The sequence below is a fragment of the Loxodonta africana genome, chromosome 8, assembly GCF_030014295.1.
Source record: "Loxodonta africana isolate mLoxAfr1 chromosome 8, mLoxAfr1.hap2, whole genome shotgun sequence".
Lineage (NCBI taxonomy): Eukaryota > Metazoa > Chordata > Mammalia > Proboscidea > Elephantidae > Loxodonta > Loxodonta africana.
Genome location: NC_087349.1, coordinates 12431623 through 12455280, shown reverse-complemented (window position 1 = coordinate 12455280; position 23658 = coordinate 12431623). Strand labels below are relative to the sequence as shown.

The window sequence follows — 23658 nt, the reverse complement described above, 5'->3', positions numbered from 1 at the left end:
TTATGATGCTCAATAAATACTGACAATAGCTTCAACTTAAAACTTGAAGAAGAAATTCTCAATCCAGGAGGAGTTCGAAGGGAGAAATGCAAAGTTTTTTTTTTTTTTTTAATGGGGGGACAGATTCCTCAACCCAGTCACTAATCAGCATGAACACTGTTCTATTATGCAGCCTTCCTTAATACTAATTGCTATCTGGCTGTTTGGTGTGCACACAGCTAATGAGCCTCCCCAGTGGAATTTACTGAGGGAGATGAAAGCAGACACACAGGGTGAGGTAAACCCTAGGAATATTTACAGTTTCTCGTTCTCAGTCTGCCTTGGCAAGGAGGACCAGCAGTCTTTTGATGAGGAGAGGCATGAGATGCCCAGACCATGCCTACTCCTTGTGAGCACATTCTGCTTCAACAAGGAGTCCTCTGTACATTATGGAAGCCAGCGAGTAAGCACTGTGCCCTAGTGACCAGGCCAGGACAATCTACCTGGACACATCATTTATTCATTCATGTCAGGAACAGTCACTAACTAAACCAGTAAGAAGGACGTCATGCTGGGTAAAGTAGAGGGTCAGCCAAAAAGAGGAAGACCCTCAATGAGATGGACCGACACAGTGGATGGAACAATGGGCTCAAGCATAGAAACGAGTGTGAAGATGGCACAGAACCAGGCAGTGTTTTGTTCCGTTGTACATATGGTCGCTATGAGTTGGAACTGACTTGACAGCACCTAACAACAACAAATCAGTTACCTTTGAGTTGTGTCAGCTCCAACTCACAGAGACCCCACGTGTGTCACGACAGAACTGTGCACCAAAGGGTTTTCGATGACCAATCTTCCAGAAATAGATTACCATGCCTTTTTTCTGAGGTGCCTCTGGGTGCCAACTGCCAACCTTTCAGTGAGTAGCTGGCACTTCAAGGTTCGTATTGCCCAGAGACTCCTTATCATGAACGCATCAAAACCAGACCAAAGCAGCTGCCCTCGAGTAGATTCTGGCTCCCAGTAGTAACTTACAAAGGTGAATAAGAATTTACTCCTGCCCCCAAGAGGCTCAGTGTTGGGAGGGGCGAACATGTACTCACGTGGCAGGATAAATGCCTATTAGAAGAGGTGCCCTTCTCAGAAGGCAAACACTAGAGCCTGGAAGGGAAGTCTGGCAAGTGTTAGCACTGATCTCCTTTCTAGTCCTTGAACAAAGCTCTTTTTTGGCCTCAGTGACTTTGGACTTCCCCTTCTTTCTCTTCAGAACACTAGCACGGCTAGACCCAGCTCAAGTGTTACCTTGTCAAAGAGGCTTTTCCTGGGTAGCACACCTAACCTAGACACCCTAGTCACTCTATCACATGGCCCTGTTTTGTTTTTAAGGCCACTTATTCCAATCTGTAATTATCATTTTCATTTTTATTATTAATCCCTTTTATCTTCATGGTGTACCCACCGCCACCACTAGAACATAGCATAAGAGGTAAGAAAACTTGTTTGTCTATCTAATCCTATATCACTAGTGCCTAAATATCCACTGCAGGCTCTCACTACATTTTATAGCCACACCATCAAAGTTCCCTACATTTCTCTCTTTCGTGGTATTTGTCCCTTTGTGTGGCACCTTGGGATTTACCCCTCTGCTTCCTCCACTGCACTACCAGTCCATGAAGGTCACTCATTAGTCCATGGATTGAGGGTAGAGTATAGACTTTGCACTACACTAAATCCAAAACCCAAAACCAAACGCACTATGAATCAATTCTGATTCACAGTGACCCTATAGGACAGGGCAGAGCTTCCCCATAGGGTTTCCAAAGCTGTAATCTTTACAGAAGCAGATTGTCACATCTTTCTCCTGTGGAGTGACTGGTGGGTTTGAACTGCCAACTTTCTGGTTAGCAGCCAAGTGCTTAATCACTGCACCACCAGGGCTCCTTGATATCGGATACTACATTCCAATTTTGCATTTACTATTCCTGGTGCTAACTCTAGGTGTGCCTGACCTAAGACGTGGTATTTTCAAATGCCTCATGCATATGTCAAAGCTGGACAATAAATAAGGAAGACAGAAGAAGAAAAATTGCGTTTGAATTATGGTGTTGGAGAAGAATAATGAATATACCACGGACTGTCAGAAGACCGAACAAATATGTCATGGAAGAAGTACAGCCAGAATGCTTCGTAGAGGCGAGGATGGTGAGGCTGTGCCTCACTTACTTTGGACACGTTATCAGGTAGGGCCAGTCCCTGAGAAGGACATTATGCTTGGTAAGTAGAAAAAGATCATAGAAAAAGAGGAAGAAGACTCTCAACAAGATGGACTGACACAGTGGCTCCAACAATGGGCTTAAACATAGCAACAATCGTGAGGATGGCACAGGACCAGGCAACATTTTGTTCTGTTGTACGCAGGGTCACTATGAGCCAGAATCAACTCAAAAGAACCAAACAACAACTCCAAAACAGAGCCCCCACTCAACACATATTCACTAAATGAACGAGCTGGGTTTTACAGGATGGATGGAAGCATGTGAAATGTAGAAGGTGGAAAGCTGCTCCAGGCTGAGAGAACCCCAGGTGCAGGAAATGAACACTTAAGAACCATGGCCCACTCAGCTATGCCCTGGAGTTGGGTGAGTATGTGCAGCGGGGATAGACAGTCACTGGGACGATGTGTGACATGCTGCTGAGGAGTACGGATTGGCTTCTGCTGCTGCTGGAAGGCTGTGATGAAAAGGAGATTCTGGGAAGAGCCAGTGGGTCTGGAATTCATTACCCTTCTCAGCTAAGAGCCTTGGATGTCTGTGCTGAACAGATACAGGGGAAGGAGTTATGCATGATGCCTGAGTTCTGGAGTCCCACAGTCTGTGGGTAAGCCCTACCCTCCTTCATTAGCGGTATAACCTTATGCTTGGTATCTCACTTCTCTAAGCCTTGGTTTCTTCATATGGAACAATGGGGATAATAATAATAACTATTTCAAACAGTTTAGGGGAAGATGAAATGACATAATGTGTGAGCAGTGTACTCAAACCATACTAGATGCTCAGTAGTTATGAACCATGATTATTATTGCCGTCATGACCTTAATTCTCCTTTTGCCCGAAACGGTGCCAAGGGAAAACCCCACCTCAGCAAATTCATTTGGAAGGAAGGCATCAGTCTTAAAATACCATTCATTTACCCAGGCTTTTTACATGCGGTACTTCCTTTTATCTCCACAACAATGCTCCGTTCATTGTAGACTCTACACAAAACAGAATTCTAATGGGAGAGGGGAAGAATTAGATCTTCTTACTTTAAGTACAATATCACAGATGGGAAATCAATTATAGATGTTGAGAGATATTTGCACAAGGAGAATAAAAAAAGACATAAAAAACTGAGCCCAGGGGGTGGAGCCAAGATGGCGGACTAGGCAGACGCTACCTCGGATCCCTCTTACAACAAAGACACGGAAAAACAAGTGAATCATCATACACATAACACTCTACAAACCCTGAACAACAAACACAGATTTAGAGACGGAGAACGAACTAATACAGGGAAGCAACGATTGTTTCCAGAGCCTTGAGCCAGCATACCAGTCAGGTACGGCACAAGCACAGAGAGCTGCTCCACCCCCCTGAACTAACCCCGGGAGGGAGACCAGCCGGTTCTGCGGGCGGCGTGGGACGCAGCCGGTAGGAGAAGTCCCCGGGAGGCAGTGACTGGTCTTGGAGCAGGAAGAGTAGCGTCCCAGCCGGGGAACCGTCTCGCCGGTATTTGGACTGGACACAGGTATGGCATAAACACGGAGAGCTGCTCCACTCCCCTGAACTAACCCCTGGAAGGGGCCCAGTTGGGTCGCGCAGGCGGCGTGGGATGCAGCCGATAAGAGAAGTCCCCGAGAGGCAGCGACTGGTATTGGAGCAGGGAGAACAGCGTCCCAGCCGGGACACTCGGTCACGGCACAAGCACGGGGAGCTGCTCCACCCATCTGAACTAACCCCGGGAGGGGGCCCACCTGGTTCTCGAGGGCGGCACGGCCACGCGGCTGGAGGGACGAGAAGTCCCCAGGAGGCAGCGACTGATTTTGGAGTCGAGAGTGCACCGTCCCAGTAGGGGAGCCTTGACGCTGGGCATGGGGCTGGAAGCGGAGGATCTGACCGTGACTCCAGCGGGCCAGACCCCCCAGGCAATCTCCACACAGCCAGCACACATAGGCGACGCGCCTGTGGGAATCTCAGATATAATAGTCATTCCAAGCAAGACAAGCAACTCTGGCTATATTCTGAGGTGCTACTCTCCTATCTCTCTGTTCCCTCCCCCACCCTCCCCAGGCTGCTTCATTAACATCCGAATAGCCTGAGCCAGAGGGAGAACTCTGATAGGGGTCTGACTGCATTTTTTTTTTAGCTGATTTTCTGGAAAAACTAGTTTCCCAGTGATGGCTCGGAGACAACAATCCATATCAAACCACTTAAAGAAGCAGACCATGACAGCTTCTCCAACCCCCCAAACAAAAGAATCAAAATCTTTCCCAAATGAAGATACAATCCTGGAATTATCAGATACAGAATATAAAAAACTAATTTACAGAATGCTTCAAGACATCACAAATGAAATTAGGATAACTGCAGAAAAAGCCAAGGAACACACTGATAAAACTGTTGAAGAACTCAAAAAGATTATTCAAGAACATAGTGGAAAAATTAATAACTTGCAAGAATCCATAGAGAGACAACATGTAGAAATCCAAAAGATTAAAAATAAAATTACAGAATAAGACAACGCAATAGGAGGTCAGAGGAGCAGACTCGAGCAATTAGAATGCAGACTGGGACATCTGGAGGACCAGGGAATCAACACCAACATAGCTGAAAAAAAATCAGACAAAAGAATTTAAAAAAATGAAGAAACCCTAAGAATTTTGTGGGACTCTATCAAGAAGGATAACCTGCGGATGATTGGAGTCCCAGAACAGGGAGGGGGGACAGAAAACACAGAGAAAATAGTTGAAGAACTCCTGACACAAAACTTCCCTGACATCATGAAAGACGAAAGGATATCTATCCAAGATGCTCATCGAACCCCATTTAAGATTGATCCAAAAAGAAAAACACCAAGACATATTATCATCAAACTTACCAAAACCAAAGATAAACAGAAAATTTTAAAAGCAGCCAGGGAGAAAAGAAAGGTTTCCTTCAAGGGAGAATCAATAAGAATAAGTTCAGACTACTCAGCAGAAACCATGCAGGCAAGAAGGGAATGGGACGACATATACAGAACACTGAAGGAGAAAAACTGCCAGCCAAGGATCATATATCCAGCAAAACTCTCTCTGAAATATGAAGGCGAAATTAAGATATTTACAGACAAACACAAGTTTAGAGAATTTGCAAAAACCAAACCAAAGCTACAAGAAATACTAAAGGATATTGTTTGGTCAGAGAACCAATAATATCAGATATCAGCATAACAAAAGGTCACAAAACAGAACGTCCTGATATCAACTCAAATAGGGAAATCACAAAAACAAACAAATTAAGATTAATTAAAAAAAAAAATACACATAACAGGGAATCATGGAAGTCAAGAGGTAAAAGATCACAATAATCAAAAAGAGGGACTAAATACAGGAGGCATTGAACTGCCATATGGAGAGTGATACAAGGCGATATAGAACAATACAAGTTAGGTTTTTACTTAGAAAAATTGGGGTAAATAATAAGGTAACCACAAAAAGGTATAACAACTCTATAACTCAAGATAAAAGCCAAGAAAAACGTAACGACTCAACTAACATAAAGTCAAACACTATGAAAATGAGGATCTCACAATTTACTAAGAAAAACGCCTGAGCACAAAAAAGTATGTGGAAAAATGAAATTGTCAACAACACACATAAAAAGGCATCAAAATGACAGCACTAAAAACTTATTTATCTATAATTACCCTGAATGTAAATGGACTAAATGCACCAATAAAGAGACAGAGAGTCACAGACTGGATAAAGAAACACGATCCATCTATATGCTGCCTACAAGAGACACACCTTAGACTTAGAGACACAAACAAACTAAAACTCAAAGGATGGAAAAAAGTATATCAAGCAACAATAAGCAAAAAAGAAGAGGAGTAGCAGTATTAATTTCGGACAAAATAGACTTTAGACTTAAATCCACCACAAAGGATAAAGAAGGACACTATATAATGATAAAAGGGACAATTGATCAGGAAGACATAACCATATTAAATATTTATGCACCCAATGACAGGGCTGCAAGATACATAAATCAAATTTTAACACAATTGAAAAGTGAGATAGATACCTCCACAATTATAGTAGGAGACTTCAACACACCACTTTCGGAGAAGGACAGGACATCCAGTAAGAAGCTCAATAGAGACACGGAAGATCTAATTACAACAATCAACCAACTTGACCTCATTGACTTATACAGAACTCTCCACCCAACTGCTGCAAAATATACTTTTTTTTCTAGCGCACATGGAACATTCTCTAGAATAGACCACATATGAGGTCATAAAACAAACCTTTGCAGAGTCCAAAACATCGAAATATTACAAAGCATCTTCTCAGACCACAAGGCAATAAAACTAGTGATCAATAACAGAAAAACTAGGGAAAAGAAATCAAATACTTGGAAAATGAACAATACCCTCCTGAAAAAAGACTGGGTTATAGAAGACATCAAGGAGGGAATAAGGAAATTCATAGAAAGCAACGAGAATGAAAATACTTCCTATCAAAACCTCTGGGACACAGCAAAAGCAGTGCTCAGAGGCCAATTTATATCGATAAATGCACACATACAAAAAGAAGAAAGAGCCAAAAGCAGAGAACTGTCCCTACAACTTGAACAAATAGAAACTGAGCAACAAAAGAATCCATCAGGCACCAGAAGAAAACAAATAATAAAAATTAGAGCTGAACTAAATGAATTAGAGAACAGAAAAACAATTAAAAGAATTAACAAAGCCAAAAGCTGGTTCTTTGAAAAAATTAACAAAATTGATAAACCATTGGCTAGACTGACTAAAGAAATACAGGAAAGGAAACAAATAACCCGAATAAGAAACGAGAAGGACCACATCACAACAGAACCAAATGAAATTAAAAGAATCATTTCAGATTATTATGAAAAATTGTACTCTAACAAATTTGAAAACCTAGAAGAAATGGATGAATTCCGGGAAAAACACTACCTACCTAAACTAACACATTCAGAAGTAGAACAACTAAATAGACCCATAACAAAAAAAGAGATTGAAACGGTAATCAAAAAACTCCCAACAAAAAAAAGCCCTGGCCCGGACGGCTTCACTGCAGAGTTCTACCAAACTTTCAGAGAAGAGTTAACACCACTACTTCTGAAGGTATTCCAAAGCATAGAAAATGACGGAATACTACCCAACTCATTCTATGAAGCCACCATCTCCCTGATACCAAAACCAGGTAAAGACATTACAAAAAAAGAAAATTATAGACCTATATCCCTCATGAACATTGATGCAAAAATCCTCAACAAAATTCTAGCCAATAGAATCCAACAACACATCAAAAAAATAATTCACCATGATCAAGTGGGATTTATACCAAGTATTTTTTTTTATGCAAGGCTGGTTTAATATCATAAAAACCATTAATGTAATCCACCACATAAATAAAACAAAAGACAAAAACCACATGATCTTATCAATGGATGCAGAAAAGGCATTTGACAAAGTCCAACACCCATTCATGATAAAAACTCTTACCAAAATAGGAATGGAAGGAAAATTCCTCAACATAATAAAGGGCATCTATGCAAAGCCAACAGCCAATATCACTCTAAATGGAGAGAACCTGAAAGCATTTCCCTTGAGAACGGGAACCAGACAAGGATGCCCTTTATCACCGCTCTTATTCAACATCGTGCTAGAAGTCCTAGCCAGGGCAATTAGGCTAGACAAAGAAATAAAAGGTATCCGGATTGGCAAGGAGGAAGTAAAGTTATCACTATTTGCAGATGACATGATTATATACACAGAAAACCCTAAGGAATCCTCCAGAAAACTACTGAAACTAATAGAAGAGTTTGGCAGAGTCTCAGGTTATAAAATAAACATACAAAAATCACTTGGATTCCTCTACATCAACAAAAAGAACACGGAAGAGGAAATAACCAAATCAATACCATTCACAGTAGCCCCCAAGAAGATAAGATACTTAGGAATAAATCTTACCAAGGATGTAAAAGACCTATACAAAGAAAACTACAAAGCTCTACTACAAGAAATTAAAAAGGACATAGTTAAGTGGAAAAACATACCTTGCTCATGGATAGGAAGACTTAACATAGTAAAAATGTCTATTCTACCAAAAGCCATCTATACATTTAACGCACTTCTGATCCAAATTCCAATGTCACATTTTAAGGGGATAGAGAAACAAATCACCAATTTCATATGGAAGGGAAAGAAGCCCCGGATAAGCAAAGCACTACTGAAAAAGAAGAAGAAAGTGGGAGGCCTCACTTTACCTGACTTCAGAACCTATTACACAGCCACAGTAGTCAAAACAGCCTGGTACTGGTACAACAACAGGCACATAGACCAACGGAACAGAATTGAGAACCCAGACATAGATCCATCCACGTATGAGCAGCTGATATTTGACAAAGGACCAGTGTCAATTAATTGGGGAAAAGATAGCCTTTTTAACAAATGGTGCTGGCATAACTGGATATCCATTTGCAAAAAAATGAAACAGGACCCATACCTCACACCATGCACAAAAACTAACTCCAAGTGGATCAAAGACCTAAACATAAAGACTAAAACAATAAAGATCATGGAAGAAAAAATTGGGACAACCCTAGGAGCCCTAATACAAGGTATAAACAGAATACAAAATATTACCAAAAAGGATGAAGAGAAACCCGATAACTGGGAGCTCCTAAAAATCAAACACCTATGCTCATCTAGAGACTTCTCCAAAAGAGTAAAAAGACCACCTACAGATTGGGAAAGAATTTTCAGCTATGACATCTCCGACCAGCGCCTGGATCTCTAAAATCTACATGATTCTGTCAAAACTCAACCACAAGAAGACAAACAACCCAATCAAGAAGTGGGCAAAGGATATGAACACACATTTCACTAAAGAAGATATTCAGGCAGCCAACAGATACTTGAGAAAATGCTCTCGATCATTAGCCATTAGAGAAATGCAAATTAAAACTACGATGAGATTTCATCTCACACCAGCAAGGCTGGCATTAATCCAAAAAACACAAAATAATAAATGTTGGAGAGGCTGCGGAGAGATTGGAACTCTCATACACTGCTGGTGGGAATGTAAAATGGTACAACCACTTTGGAAATCTATCTGGCGTTATCTTAAACAGTTAGAACTACCATACAACCCAGAAATCCCACTCCTGGGAATATACCCTAGAGATACAAGAGCCTTCATACAAACAGATATATGCACACCCATGTTTATTGCAGCTCTGTTTACAATAGCAAAAAGTTGGAAGCAACCAAGGTGTCCACCAACGGATGAATGGGTAAATAAATTGTGGTATATTCACACAATGGAATACTACGCATCGATAAAGAACAGTGACGAATCTCTGAAACATTTCATAACATGGAGGAACCTGGAAGGCATTATGCTGAGTGAAATTAGTCAGAGGCAAAAGGACAAATATTGTATAAGACCACTATTATAAGATCTTGAGAAACAGTAAACCTGAGAAGAACACATACTTTTGTGGTTACGAGGGGGGGAGGGAGGGAGGGTGGGAGAGGGTTTTTTTATTGATTAATCAATAGATAAGAGCTGCTTTAGGTGAGGGAAAGACAACACTCAATACATGGAGGGTCAGCTCAATTGGACTGGACCAAAAGCAGAGAAGTTTCCAGGATAAAATGAATGCTTCAAAGGTCAGTGGAGCAAGCGCAGGGGTCTGGGCAACATGGTTTGAGGGGACTTCTAAGTCAATTGGCAAAATAATTCTATTATGAAATCATTCTGCATCCCACTTTGAAATGTGGCGTCTGGGGTCTTAAATGCTAACAAGCGGCCATCTAAGATGCAGCAATTGGTCTCAACCCACCTGGAGCAAAGGAAAATGAAGAACACCAAGGCCACATGACAACTAAGAGCCCAAGAGACAGAAAGGGCCACATGAACCAGAGACCTACATCATCCTGAGACCAGAAGAACTAGTTGGTGCCCGGCCACAATCGATGACTGCCCTGACAGGGAACACAGCAGAGGACCCCTGAGGGAGCAGGAGATCAGTGGGATACAGACCCCAAATTCTCATAAAAAGACCAAACTTAATGGTCTGACTGAGACTGGAGGAATCCCGGCGGCCATGCTCCCCAGACCTTCTGTTGGCACAGGACAGGAACCATCCCCGAAGACAACTCATCAGACATGAAAGGGACTGGTCAGCGGGTGGGAGAGAGACGCTGATGAAGAGGGAGCTAATTATATCAGGTGGACACTTGAGATTGTGTGGGCAACTCTTGTCTGGAGGGGGGATGGGAGGATAGAGAGAGAGGGAAGCAGGCAAAATTGTCAAGAAAGGAGAGACTGAAAGGGCTGACTCAAGAGGGGGAGAGCAAGTGGGAGTAGGGAGTGAGATGTATGTAAACTGATATGTGAGAGACTGATTGGATTTGTAAACGTTCACTTGAAGCTTAATAAATTAAAAAAAAAAAAAAAAAACTGAGCCCAGACTGAATGAGAGGGTTTCTGTCTCATCAAGAAAAGAAAAACTCCCAGAAGGTACCCCATGCTGCCTCTGTCTGGTCAGATGCAACAATAGCAAATACGGACCCATTAAAAGAGTCTCTGAGGAGAGGGACCAGTCCTGGGTAGGCTTGTGGTGGGATCTGCCCCTTCACCTCTCTTCACACAGTGAAAAGTCTCCCAGCTGAGCAAAGCCCAGCTCTACCTTTGTCGCGATCCTCCGTCAGGGATGTCAGAGCCCAGGAAATTGGAGGAAATGTTAGGGAGTGTCTTTTATCTTTCAAAGAACTAACAAAAGAATCCATTTAGCAGAGAGCGAATCGAGACTGCTGGGAACATGACTTTACTCAAGGCCTTTCCCCATTTACTTATCAGCTGTACGCGGCCAGCTGAGGGCCGGCATCGTCTTGCACTTAAATGGTTGATTTTTTTGATATTTAAAGATAAATTGTCAGGCCTCAGAGAGGACTAGGCAGCTGTCCAAAAAGAGAAGCAAGATGGCAAAATTTTTAGAAACAGATGGGAAGAAAAAAAAGAATCAGATTTACTATGAGTATCCGGTAAGGGCAGAATGGAGACTGGTGGACAGGGCTTGTTCTTGGTGTGTGGCGTTGAGTCGATTCTGACTCATAGCAACCTCTAGTGACAAGAGTCACATAGGATTTCCTAGGCCGTAAAAAAAAAAAAAAATTTTTTTTTTTTTTTAATCTTTATGGGAGCAGACTGTCAGGTCTTTTTCCCCTCGTGGAGTCTCTTGGTGAGTTTGAACCACACTTCTGGTTAGAAGCTGAGCACTAAACCATGCGCCACCAGGGCTCCTTGGTGTACAAGATACCAGGGAGGAACAGTATTCTTTTCCTGAACCACTTGCAACAGTGACAGGCACCCACGAGTCCCTCTCCCTGCACGCTCCCAAAAACCTGAGAATTCCCTGTGCCAACCAAACAGGAGGCTGAAATGAGCACCATCCTGGCCTGATGCAATCAAGAGGAGCTGCACTATACACCTTATCTATACATCATATTTAATAAGCAACAACTAATAATTCCCATGTGAACAATGACCCAAGATCCTAGAATGTTCCAAGGTCATCATAATGCAGGGCCATCTGAGGCCCCTAGGAACACCTCAGCTCAGTTCGGGGCCTGCCAACCATGCCTCAGCCTCAGCTCAGAAATCTGCTCTACAGGAGCCTTCTCTACAGGTGGCACCCACCACACACGCAGGACTGCCTCCAGGGCCACAGCTCGCCCACAGATGGGTCCGTCCTGGCATCCCCCTGGACTTGGCCATCCTCTGATTCCACAGTGAGATATCCTCCAAGGGGACCACTGAGAAACACGTGTGGCCTTCCGAAGAGTCATTTATTTGCACTCCGAAGAATTCTCTGCTCTAATATTTTATACACAGCTGTCAGCCCAGGCTGACTCCCATTTCCAACCTTTTCCACTTGGTCACAGCCCAATTATCCCTACAGGTTTCTCTAAAACTCAACACTTGCAACTGACCTGGAAAACTATTACTGAGAGACCGAACTCTCTCTATAGTGGGGTACTCAACTTCCCCAATATGAAATTACTATCAGAAACTTCTCCTCCAAGTAGTGGAATCAGTGCCTCACGTGACCCAATGGGCGAGAGGGCTAGGTCTGATTTGCTTGAACACACTCCAGCATTCCTGCACATTCCCTGGCAGATATCATAAATTAGCTCCCTAAATGCCCATTTAAGCCCCGTTCAACTTCTCTTCCTGTATTATAGAGTCTGACAAGTTAGGGAGACATTTTCCAGACTCCCTTGGAGTGAGGTTTAATAGGTGACCGAGGTTCCACCAAGTAAACCAAAACCAAACCAATTGCCTTTGAGTCAACTCTGACTCTTGGTGGCCCCACGTGTGTCACAGTAGTATTGTGTTCCATAGGGTTTTCTTGGCTGTAGTCTTTATGCAAGCAGATCACCAGGCCTTTCTTCCCAGGTGCCCCTGAGCAGGCTCGAGCAGCCAGCCAACCTTTTGGGGAGTAGCCGAGCACTTGCCATTTGCACCACCCAGGACTCCTCTCCATCAAGCCTTGTTGTTGTTGTTGTTAGTAACCACCACGTCAATTCCAAGTAGACATGTTTAAGTGCAACTCGGAGGTAGAAGTGAGCAACCCGAGCCAGAGGCTGCATTTGGGGAGATTGGGTATTCTGGTAAGAAAGGCGGCAGGAGTGTCGGGGACTTTTGGACAGCTATGGTGGAGTTTCTGGAGCCCTGGTGGCACAGCGGTTAAGAGCTCAGCTGCTAACCAAAAGGTCGGCAGTTCAAATTCACCAGCCACTCCTTGGAAATCCTCTGGGGCAACTGCACTATGTCCTATAGGGTCTCTATGAGTGGGAAACGACTCGATGGCACCTAACAACAGCATGGTGGAGTTTTCAGGGTCCGAATGTTAGCGTTCTATGTGTGAGCAGCTGGCAATTTCAGGAGCAGAATTTCTGCTAGATGGATCACGTGCGGTGCTATTAGACGTTTCTCCTGGATTTGGTGTCTCTGTCTGCATTATTCCTGCCTATGCAGCACCCAAGCCTGATTCTCCAGCCCTCCCGAAGAGCCTGTGAGCTGCATAAAACCATTGAATAAACCCTTTTCTGCTTCAATTAGCTACAGAGTATCTTGGTGTATCTAAAACTTCTGGCCGATTCAAGGTCTTAATCTTCTTTCCTAAGAAATGTAAATCTCAAGTATCCAACATGATTTTTCACTGATTTATCCCCCTAGACTCTGGCCGATTAAGCAAATTCCTAGTTACAGTCTTTCAATTATCCTTCCCCACAGTGTCACTGCCCACATTCCCAGGAAAGCTGCATGCCAATTGTGCGTTTTCTAATTCTGATGTCCACGTGGAGATATCAATGTTCTCTCTTGTTTTGGATACAGAACACAGACGTGGATGACTGAAAGTCCTTCTCAGAGTAAATGCGGTGACATAACACAACAGAGTAAGACCTTTGACCAGATATTTCAGGAGCCCTGGTGGTGCAATGGTTAAGTGCTCAGCTATTAACTGAAAGGTGGGCAGACAGCACCCACCCAGTGGCTCCGAGGGAGAACGACCTGGCAATCTGCTTCTGTAATGATTACAGCCAAGAAAACCCTATGGGATAGTTCTACTCTGTCACATGGGGTCGCCGTGAATCAGGATAGACTCGACGGCACCCAGCAACCACCACCCCGGGACATCAAGTATCATCCTAAGTGTAAATCAAGGCTAGAGTGTAGCGTTTGCGCCATACCGACATGGCAATAGGAAGGATCACTTTTGTAACTCAAGAGGTAACGGTGTTACACTGGAATGGGATGAATTTTCAGGCAATTTTTCACCAAAGCGAGTGGAATAGTTAGTGATTTTCCAGAGTTTAGATGCCAACTCTAGATATTAAGGCACCCCAAGGTACGTCTTCTTAGTAATCAAGCTACGAGGATATTTCTCAGTCTCTCTTGATTTAATCCCAGGTAAGCACAACCTTGCCAACATCTTTTTGTTCCATTCTAAAGTTTAAAAAGTATGCTTTTTCACACTGAAAATCATCTCCCAAGACAAAAGAGGTAGAAACCAACCAAAAAGAGTTCCTTAAAGGAACATAAACAAAGGAAAACCAGAGTCGGACCACGTGTTTGATGAGAAGGATGACAATAGCAAGAACAGTATTTTCTGGCTATGAGCTCCAGGCTGGGTTTTATGAAATACTCACACTGAAGTATTTCAGTAAGATAATTATTTTCCTCAAGACCACAATACCCTATACTGTCATTTACAAAAACCTCACCCCTATGGAAAGTCCCTTTCCTATTTTTCCCATGCTTGAAAAATGGCTCCAAAAAAAAAACAGTCAGAAAGAAATAAAACCTGGCACAGATTCTGCTAACCCAAAGAGCCTTGGCTCAGTCATAGATTTCCTCTGTCCTTGTTATATGAGGGTTACATCAGGTACAGAAGCTCTAGACACGGAGATGTGAGGTATTACCAGAGTCCTATGGGTTTGTAGCTTTTTTTTACAGATTCTGCTAACCCAAAGAGCCTTGGCTCAGTCATAGATTTCCTCTGTCCTTGTTATATGAGGGTTACATCAGGTACAGAAGCTCTAGACACGGAGATGTGAGATATGACCAGAGTCCTATGGGTTTGTAGCATCCACAGGCAGCATGCTGTGAGGCAGAAAAGCACGGGGGCTTTGGGTGGGTCAGAGCTTGAATCTGAATCCTGGCCCCCCCACTTACAAGCTGTGAGGCCTTGGGAAAGTGGTTTGACATCTCTGAGCCTATGCTTTCTCGTATATAAAGCAGGATAACTAAAACCTACCGCACAGGGTTACTCTGAAGCTTAAATTAAGTGAGGAAGTGCTTGTATCACAGTACCTAACTGAAAACTGGGCATATATTCCATGGGAGTTCCCTGACTCCTAACTTCTTCATGTACTGATGTAAAACAGGAGAAAACATTGCTGGCTCATTCTTTCCTGAATGAAGGGGAGAAAGAAAAAAAAAAAGGTAATTTATGATTGTATAACTTTGAAAAAAGTTGGGTTACATGATGTCTTTAAGGCCGTATCCACCAGTTTTTGATGTCTTGCTGGGCTTTGAGGAGGAGGGGTACTGTGTTTAATGCCTTTTCCCCTTTAACATTCATTTACTACACAATATTTATTCAGCACTTTATATGCCAGGCCTTGTTCTAGACACGAGAGAGTCACTTAAGAGCAAAAGAGGCCAAGTCCTTGTCTTCCTAGAACGTAGATTCTGGTGGATGTCTTCCAGAACCACTTCAGAATTAATGTGGTAGAAAATCTCTTCTTCCATTTAAGAGTCATCCTGCACACCAGTATTGGGCTTTACAAAGCTAACCTTCTCCCATTTCAAAGGAAAATCAAACCCACGGAGTTTAGCTTATACCCATATGGGATTTAGGTGACGAATCAGCAGGATACGAAAGAGAAGCCCTGTCCAGAGTCCGTCAAATGTTGGCTCCATCATTTATTAGTGATGCGTCGCTGTGAGTCGGAATTGACTTGATGGCAGTGGGTTTGGTTTTTTTGGTGTTTTTAGTTGCCATCAAGTTCGTTCTGAGTCATGGCAACCCCATGTGTGCAGAGTAGAACTGCTCCATGGGGTTTCCAAGGCTGTGACCTTTCAGAAGCAGATTGCCAGGGCTGTCTTCTGATGTGCCTCAGGGTGGATTCGAACCACCAAGCTTTCAGTTAGTAGTTGAGCACTTAACCATTTGCACCCTCCAGCTCCTGTCCTGTTGTATAAAGGAGTTAACTAGTGTTCTTCAGTTTCCCTTATAATAATATCTACCAGCAAGGGTACATGGGACTCCATGAGATAATGCATGTAAAACATCTACTGCCAGTCATGACAGTAGAAACAGTCATAGTCATGGTACCATAGATTCCATTTTATTATTACCTTTCCATTGCTCAGAAGAAAATGAGCCATCTTAAGGCTAAAAAAAAAAAAATAACTCATAAAGGGAAAGCTATGATTTCTATTCACGATTATTTGAGGAAAAAAGGTACAGAAATCTCTACAACCCACACATACCACCCGTTATACTTTATTTCAACCAAAAAATAAAATACGTGAAAGGAAAGCATGTATGACTCCCATGCAGAAAGTCTTCTTTCTGATTGATGCCCCGGCTCAACTCTTACTACAAGATGGTCCTTTGTAAAGAATATCTGGTGCCGTGAAGTCGTTCACAAAACTGTCCTTTGTTCAGAGGGGAAAGAAGGGTTAACTTAGCAAAGCTTTGAGATGCATAAAAGGAACGTTGCATTTTAATGACTTATAAAACACATAACTTGTGGCTTTATGACATACAGAGCTCACCCAGGGCAGTCTCATTTATATACCTTATTTAATTAATATGATAAAAACTACAGAATGTCTGTTGTTGTTGTTGTTAGGGGCCAAAGAGTTGGTTCTGACTCACAGCAACACTATGCACAACAAAACAAGACACTGCCCGGTCCTGCGCCATCCCCACAATCCTTGTTACATTTGAGCCCGCTGTTGCAGCCACTGTGTTAGTCTATCTCATCGAGGGTCTTCCTCTTTTTCACTGACCCTCTACTTTACCAAGCGTGATGTCCTTCTCCAGGGACTAATCTTTCTTGATAACATGTCCAAAGACTGGGAGACAGAATGCCAACTCACTCGAAATTTCACCACTGTTTTTCAAGACAACACCCTGAACCAAATTTTAACCTTTAAAACTGGAGGGGAAATTGTCAAAAGGTAAAATATCTACAAGTCCAATTAAAAGAGAGTGCTCAATTAATTTTTTTAACAAATATCCTGAGGGGTCTTGATAAATCACTTTCCCAGTTTTTCCCATTTACTCCAAACATTTCAACATTTTCCATATTTACCCAGGCTCACCACCATCTCTCACCAAATCACTCACAGGAGAGAACCAAGACGGGACAGAGACAGAACATGTGTGTGGTATCTGTCGGTGGGTTTCAAACGAGAGCAACAATTCTCCATACTCTGGGCTGCATCTAGAAAACTACTGATGCTGACTGAATTGGTCTGGGTTATACCCTGGCACTGGGATTTTTGTAAGTTCCCCAGAAAATTCTAATGTGTAGTCCAGGCTGAGAAGTACTTCGTTTGAGCATGGGGACACCTGGAATTCTTTTTACCCTGTATTTGTGTCGAACAATTTGGCGCTGTAGCTGAGTTAAACATAAACTAATCTGAAGACTGCATGTCTGAGTTCTTCCATTTGGGGATGTGTGTCACTTAGTTGACACGGCTATTCATTTTGATTAGGTCCGACAGGTTGTCTCTAGACAAGTGATATTTGTAAAGCTGGCATGAGCACTTACTGTACGAACACTACCCACATTCCAACACCCCTTCGTGGCTTCCAAACACCCACTATAATAGACAGGTCGCTGAAGTCTGGAAAGGCAGCTTAATCCTAAGATTCTCCATCTGCAGATTCCACCTGCACCTGGCCATTTCCAGGTCGGAGGGAACCATCTCCCTGAGAAAGGCATCTGAGGCTTAGGAGCCAGGCGTGTGAAGAGAGTCCTTTATGACCACTAGCAGCAAACCAGCTCATCTTCCTGTTTCTCAGGTGTTTTTCTTATTTTCATTTATTAAGGGCTTCATGGCCATTTTCTAAGTTTCTCCTTATATATATTTAACCTGATCAGTATGAATTCTCAGGTCAATTTTAGAGCTCAAATGTGAGCAGAGGCCAAGAGAATATTCTAATTTTGAGTCCACTGACGGTCAACAAAGGTCCCTGGGTGGCGCAAAAGGTTGGTGGTTCAAGCTCGCATAGCATTACCATGGAAGAAAGGCCTGGCAGTCTATTTCTGTAAAGATTACAGCCAAGAAAACCCTATAGGGCAGTTCTACTCTGCAACACATGGAGTCGCCATGAGTCAGAATCGACTAGACAGCAAAAGGTTTGTTTTCTTTTTTTTTGTTTGTTCTTGAGGGTCATGAAATAAAAGAATTTAATGCCTCCTTTTCTTCCCTTCATAGGATTCCATTTGTACAAAACCATGGCCATGACGTTTGCTGTGGGTTTACCTTCTCCAGCATGCGAACAGTCTGGCTCTCTGGAAATGAATTCGATAGCACTCTACAATTTAAAAATCCCCAGTGTATGTAGTTGGTAAAATAATCCAACTAAACCCAACATAAAGGCTCAGAAGAAAGTGGAAGAAATACAGACTCTACCAAGCTTTGCAGTGGAGGAGGGGATTATGTAAATAACTTACCCAATTTCATGAAAACTAAATACCTAGGATAATCTGGGAGAGCCTTGATTTAAACTGTTGTGCCTTGGGATCCTGTTAAGTTTGTTCGTATTTGTCAGCATGTGAGTCTCAATGTCAAGTTTGGAAATATGGACACCACACAACAACTGCCTTAACTGGCCTGTTTGCCGAGTGATGTATCTGTCCTAGGAGACTGCACCAGCCATCTATGCAGAAGACTTCATTTTTCTTTTAATGTCTCTTACTTCCTTGTTTATAATCTTGTTTTTTAATTGTGGTAAACATAAAGGTAACAAACATTTGCCAGGTCTACCATCTTCGCATGCACAGTTCAGTATATTAATTATGTTTCATATGAACTCATCGACTACCTGCAGGAAAGTACTTGTGTGATGTTCAATTATTGGACTTCTTCAATCCCTTTCTAAAGGGGATTTTCCTAAGATTTCCCTCTGGAAAATGGGTTTCCACACCTAAAGATCCCGCCTGAGTCAAGGAATCCATTTACGCTGAGATTGTGCTATAGCGCAGGCACCTACCTTGAGGTTTGGCCTTGGTCAGCTTCCCACAGGGCTTGGAGATGGTGACAGTCTTCTGGCAATCGGCGTTGTGCAGGGCTCGCTTCAGGCTGCCGGTTCTGGTCTTCAGGGCAGTATTCAGGTCGCACTCTCCCCAGGCTTGGAACTGGTATTTGCACTCCGCTAAGGGCAGGGAGAGGAAAACAGAAATCTCTGTGAGATCCTATTGGGATGCCATGATACTAAAGACACATTTTTGGCCGAGTCAGGAACAACGAGTCAGTCTTTGTTACATGAGGGTTAGATCAAGTGATAGGTAAGGTCCCCAGAAGTGCTGCCATTTAACAATTCTAGATACATTTAGCTAAAATGACCAGAGTCCCGTGAGTCTGCAGCACTGAGAGGCAGCCTGGTGTGACTGAGAAAGGCAGAGGAGCCTTAGCCTCACCCTAACCCTTGGCAACCCCTCATCTGTTCTCCACTTTTATAATTTTGTCCCTTCAAAAATGATGTATGAATGAAGTCATACAGTCTGTCACCTTTTGAGGTCCACTTTTCTCTCAGCAGGATTCCCTGGAGGTCCATCCAAGTCACTGCATGTTGTTCCTAGCTTTCACCTTTTTTTTGCTGAGTAGGATACCATGTACCACAGTTTATTTAAAGGGGATCTGGGATGTTTCCAGATTTGGGTTATTACAAAGAAAGCTGCTCTCCACATCTGTGGACAAGTTTCTGTGTGAACACACTTCACTCCTCTGGGATAAATGCCCAAGAGTACAACTGCTGGTTCATTTGGTCAGCACATATTTAGTTGTATGAGAAACTGTCACGCTCTTCCATTGTGACTCTACTACTTTACAAGGAGCCTTGCTGGCACAGTGGTTAAGCACTCAGCTGCTAGCCAAAAGGTCAGTGGTTGGAACCCACCAGCTGCTCCATGGGAGGAAGATGTGGCAGTCTGCCTCCCTAAAGATTACAGCCTAGGAAACCCTATGGGGCAGTTCTACTCTGTCTTACAGGGTTGCTATGAGTCAAAATCAACTCCACGGCAACGGGTTTGGTTCTTTTTTTTTTTTTGGTACTACTCTACCTTCTCCCCAGCAATATACGAGTAATCTAGTTTCTCTTCATCCTTGCTATTATTTGGTCTTAGTACAACTTTTTTTTTTTTTAGCCATTCTGAAAGGCCAAGTAGTGACATGTCATTGTGGTTTTAATTTGTATTTCCCTAATGACTAATGACGAACATTTTCCAGGTGTATTTGCCATCTGTACATCCTGTTTGGTGAAATGCCTCTTAATGTCTTTAGATCATTTTTAATTCAATTTTTAGGTTTTTTTTTTTTTGTTGTTCTTGAGTTGTAAGAGTTCTTCATATATTCTAGATACAAGTCCTTTAAGACATATTTTTTTACCTTTCTGCAGGTGAGTATTTAGGGTGCACCATCTAGTATCTAAGGCCAAATGTATCAGAATCCACCTTGCTGTTATACAACTTGTCTCCACTCAGTAAAAGCACCCCAAAGGTTATGGAAGGGGAAAGAAATACGTGTGTAAATCCATACTCTTCCTTCAATTGCCTATAGGCCACAGTGCATTTCCACTGAACAAAAGGAGGGTATCTGGGGTACTGTGTCTCACTGTGGCTAAAGAGGACATAAAGTTTAGGACGTGGAAGAAAGAGGTTATTTTGTTTTGAATAGGTGGATGAAGTCAGAGTGGGGCTGGTTATCATCAGTCAGAGAAAAGTCTGTGAAAAATGGCCACACAGCTCCTGTCTGGAGGTGAAATGAGAAGGCAGAGGGGGACAGGAGCTGGCTGAATGGACACAGGGAATACACGGTGGAGAGGAAGAGTGTGCTGCCTCATTAGGGGAAGAGCAACTAGAAGCACATAGCAAAGTGTATATAAATTTTTATACGAGAGACTGACCTGTAAACTTTCACTTAACACACAATAAAAAAAGAAGTGGCCACAAACAGCCCTGTTGCATTTGATAAGTAACTCTGTGGAGCCTGGTGGCTCAGTGGTTAAGAGCCTAGCTGCTAACCAAAAGGGTAGCAGTTCAAATCCACCAGCTGCTCCTTGGAAACCTTATGGGGCAGGTCTACTCTGTCCTATAGGGTCACTATGAGTTGGAATAGACTTGATGGCAATGGGTTTTTGTTTTCCCCCATAGAGAGAGAGGGGAGGAGGTCAAAAGAGAGAGAGGACCGAAAGGTGGCAGAGAGAGAGACACAGCAAAGGGGGGGAAGTAAATAAGAAAAGGGGAAAGGGCAATAAGAGGAACTCAGAATGGAAGAATAAGAGGGTGGAGGGATGAATAAATACTGCCAGAGGGACTAAGGGTATAGTTCATGTTCCTATTGGGTAAGGCAGTGGTTCTTAGCCAGTGACCATTTTCTGCCCAGAGGTATTTGGCAATGTCTGGACACACTGCTAGTTGTCTTACTGACTGGTGGTGGAGATGCTGCAGGAAACCAGTGGGTGGAAGCCAGGGATGCTGCTAAATGTCCCACAGTGTACAGGTTGGGTCCTCACGACAAAAAATTATCTGGCCCAAATGTCAGTAAGGCCCAGGTTCAGAAACCCTGGGGTCACTCTGTGTTAAATAAAATACACCTACTTTAAACAAATTGCAGTCAACCTCAAAAAGGCATTTCATGGAAGAAACAGAAGATTCTCTGTGTGGGAAATTGGATCAATAGGACAACAGGTTGGATGTACCTCCGAACTGCTTTTTCCAGTTGCAGGGGATCTTACATCGCTGGGTCTTCATTGTTTGCTTGCACTCGGCTCCGGTCCTGGTGCCCTCCCGGGTGCCCAGCCCACAGTCTCCACTGGTGGGCACACACACACTCCACTGCCACTCTCCACAGTCAGACTTCTTCATTTTTTTTTCTGGAAAGAATGGTGGAGAAGTAGTCAGCTTTCAGAAAATGCTGGAATGCCTATTTAAAACCAAGTTCATTTCTGAGCACCTTAATCATTGGGTCAATACTTTCTACCTTTCTCCTCACTCTCCAGTTAATAGTAGGAAGTCGATGGGTGTCAGCTGAATGGTTTGGTCAATAAATGACCAAGAGAAGGGAGAGAGAAAACTGAGGAAGGAGCTGGAACTAATACTAACGTAACTCTTATTATATGTCAGGGACTGTGCTAAGTGATTTGCCCACATTTCTTCTTAGAAACAGGTATTTCTACAGAAGAAGAGACAGTCAAAAGCAGTTAAGCCTTAAAAATGAGAATGCAATCTATTAGAAGTAAAAATTGTTTGATTAGCCTTTTCAGTGCAAGTCGATACCCCCTTCTCCGACTTGTAGATAGAATGGCCTGAGAGAAATATGGCGGATCGAGAACTTTGACTCCCAACTTCACTGCCCACTTACTGAGAGGCACTGGGGAAGCTGTCTGGGCTTCAGTTTTCACCCATGTAAATCTGAGATTTAGAAAAGTCTTTGCAGGGCTTTTTTGAAGGCAATATAAGTAAAGCATCTGATTTCTGGTTAACGTTCCACACAGTGTTGCGTATATGGCAGCTGCCAGTAGGACCATCATCTGAGTGACAATCAGCAGCCACACTCCAGGACTCACAGAGGGAGGAAATGAGAGCAGATGGTGCGCAGGATCCTCTAATTACTTAGAAGGGAAAAAGAAAGGAAGGGAGGAAAAAGGAAAGGAGGGAGGGATACAGGGAGGAAGAAAAAGGAAGGAAGGATGGTAGGGAGGGAAGAAGGATAAAAAGCAAGTCATTGAGATAGACGGACATTAGTCCATGAAGCACCTTGCCTTCACAACCCTTCTGCTTACCTGGTTTCTCTTTCTTCCCTGCTTCAGCATTGTCCACAGCTGCCAAAATGAAAATGAATGCCAAGAAGGCAGCTGCTAATTTTCGACGCTGCTGCTGGTACTGTTGGGACTGCATTCTAGGGATAAACAACAGAGGGACAGAAGAAAGTGGCATCAATTTAAGTCAGAGAGGAAGGTTCACTGAACTCCTTGATGAAGATCTCTGCTTTCCATTTCGGGAATATTAGATCTCAGGTTGGTTCACAGCAATTACCTTGGATGGAATTTTATTTTTTCTCTCCAACAGCCACAGAAATAAGGGCTCTTGTGCAGTCAATCATGTATTCACTTATAAAATCCAACAGGTCTGCACAGAGCCATTTGCTAAGTATGACTTAGGTGTTGTGCAAGAGAAAGAACTTGGGCGATGTGTTTGAGCTGACGGTGATGGAAAGTCTTGCTGATAGAGTAGGTTGGTAATGTCAATCACTATAGCCAGCTACCAAAAATCCTAATGGTACCCACAATTGACCCTAGGGTTGAAGTCCACATGGATAATTTAAATGGGCATAATAAATGGACTATCTATGCAAGTGTATGTTCACTGTTTATCTTAAATGCGTTGTTAATTACCCACATCTCTGAAATTTTAGGCTTTCTCTGACCGTTACTGTGTTATCTTATCATCATTATTCATAGATCAATTGAAGACTGAAGCAGAAAACAGTAGAGACAGCTTAGCGCCTGTGATAAATATCAAACACACTCATAAGCTCACATCTGCTAAAAATCCGCTAAACACTCCGATATCATGAATAGCTTTTACACT

General features: G+C 42.9%; 1 protein-coding gene across 2 annotated transcripts in view; it reads right to left on the bottom strand.

The window, feature by feature from the left end:
- PTN (pleiotrophin) overlaps nt 1-23658 on the bottom strand; it is a 136909-nt gene that overhangs the window by 14618 nt on the left and 98633 nt on the right. For both annotated transcript variants that reach the window (XM_064290371.1, XM_064290370.1), the window contains exons 2-4: nt 22851-22966; nt 21768-21941; nt 19062-19223 (exon numbers count right to left, since the gene is read on the bottom strand). In XM_064290371.1, the coding sequence (XP_064146441.1) occupies nt 19062-19223; nt 21768-21941; nt 22851-22965 (451 nt within the window). In that variant the 5' untranslated portion in view covers nt 22966. The remainder of the gene's footprint in view (nt 1-19061; nt 19224-21767; nt 21942-22850; nt 22967-23658) is intronic.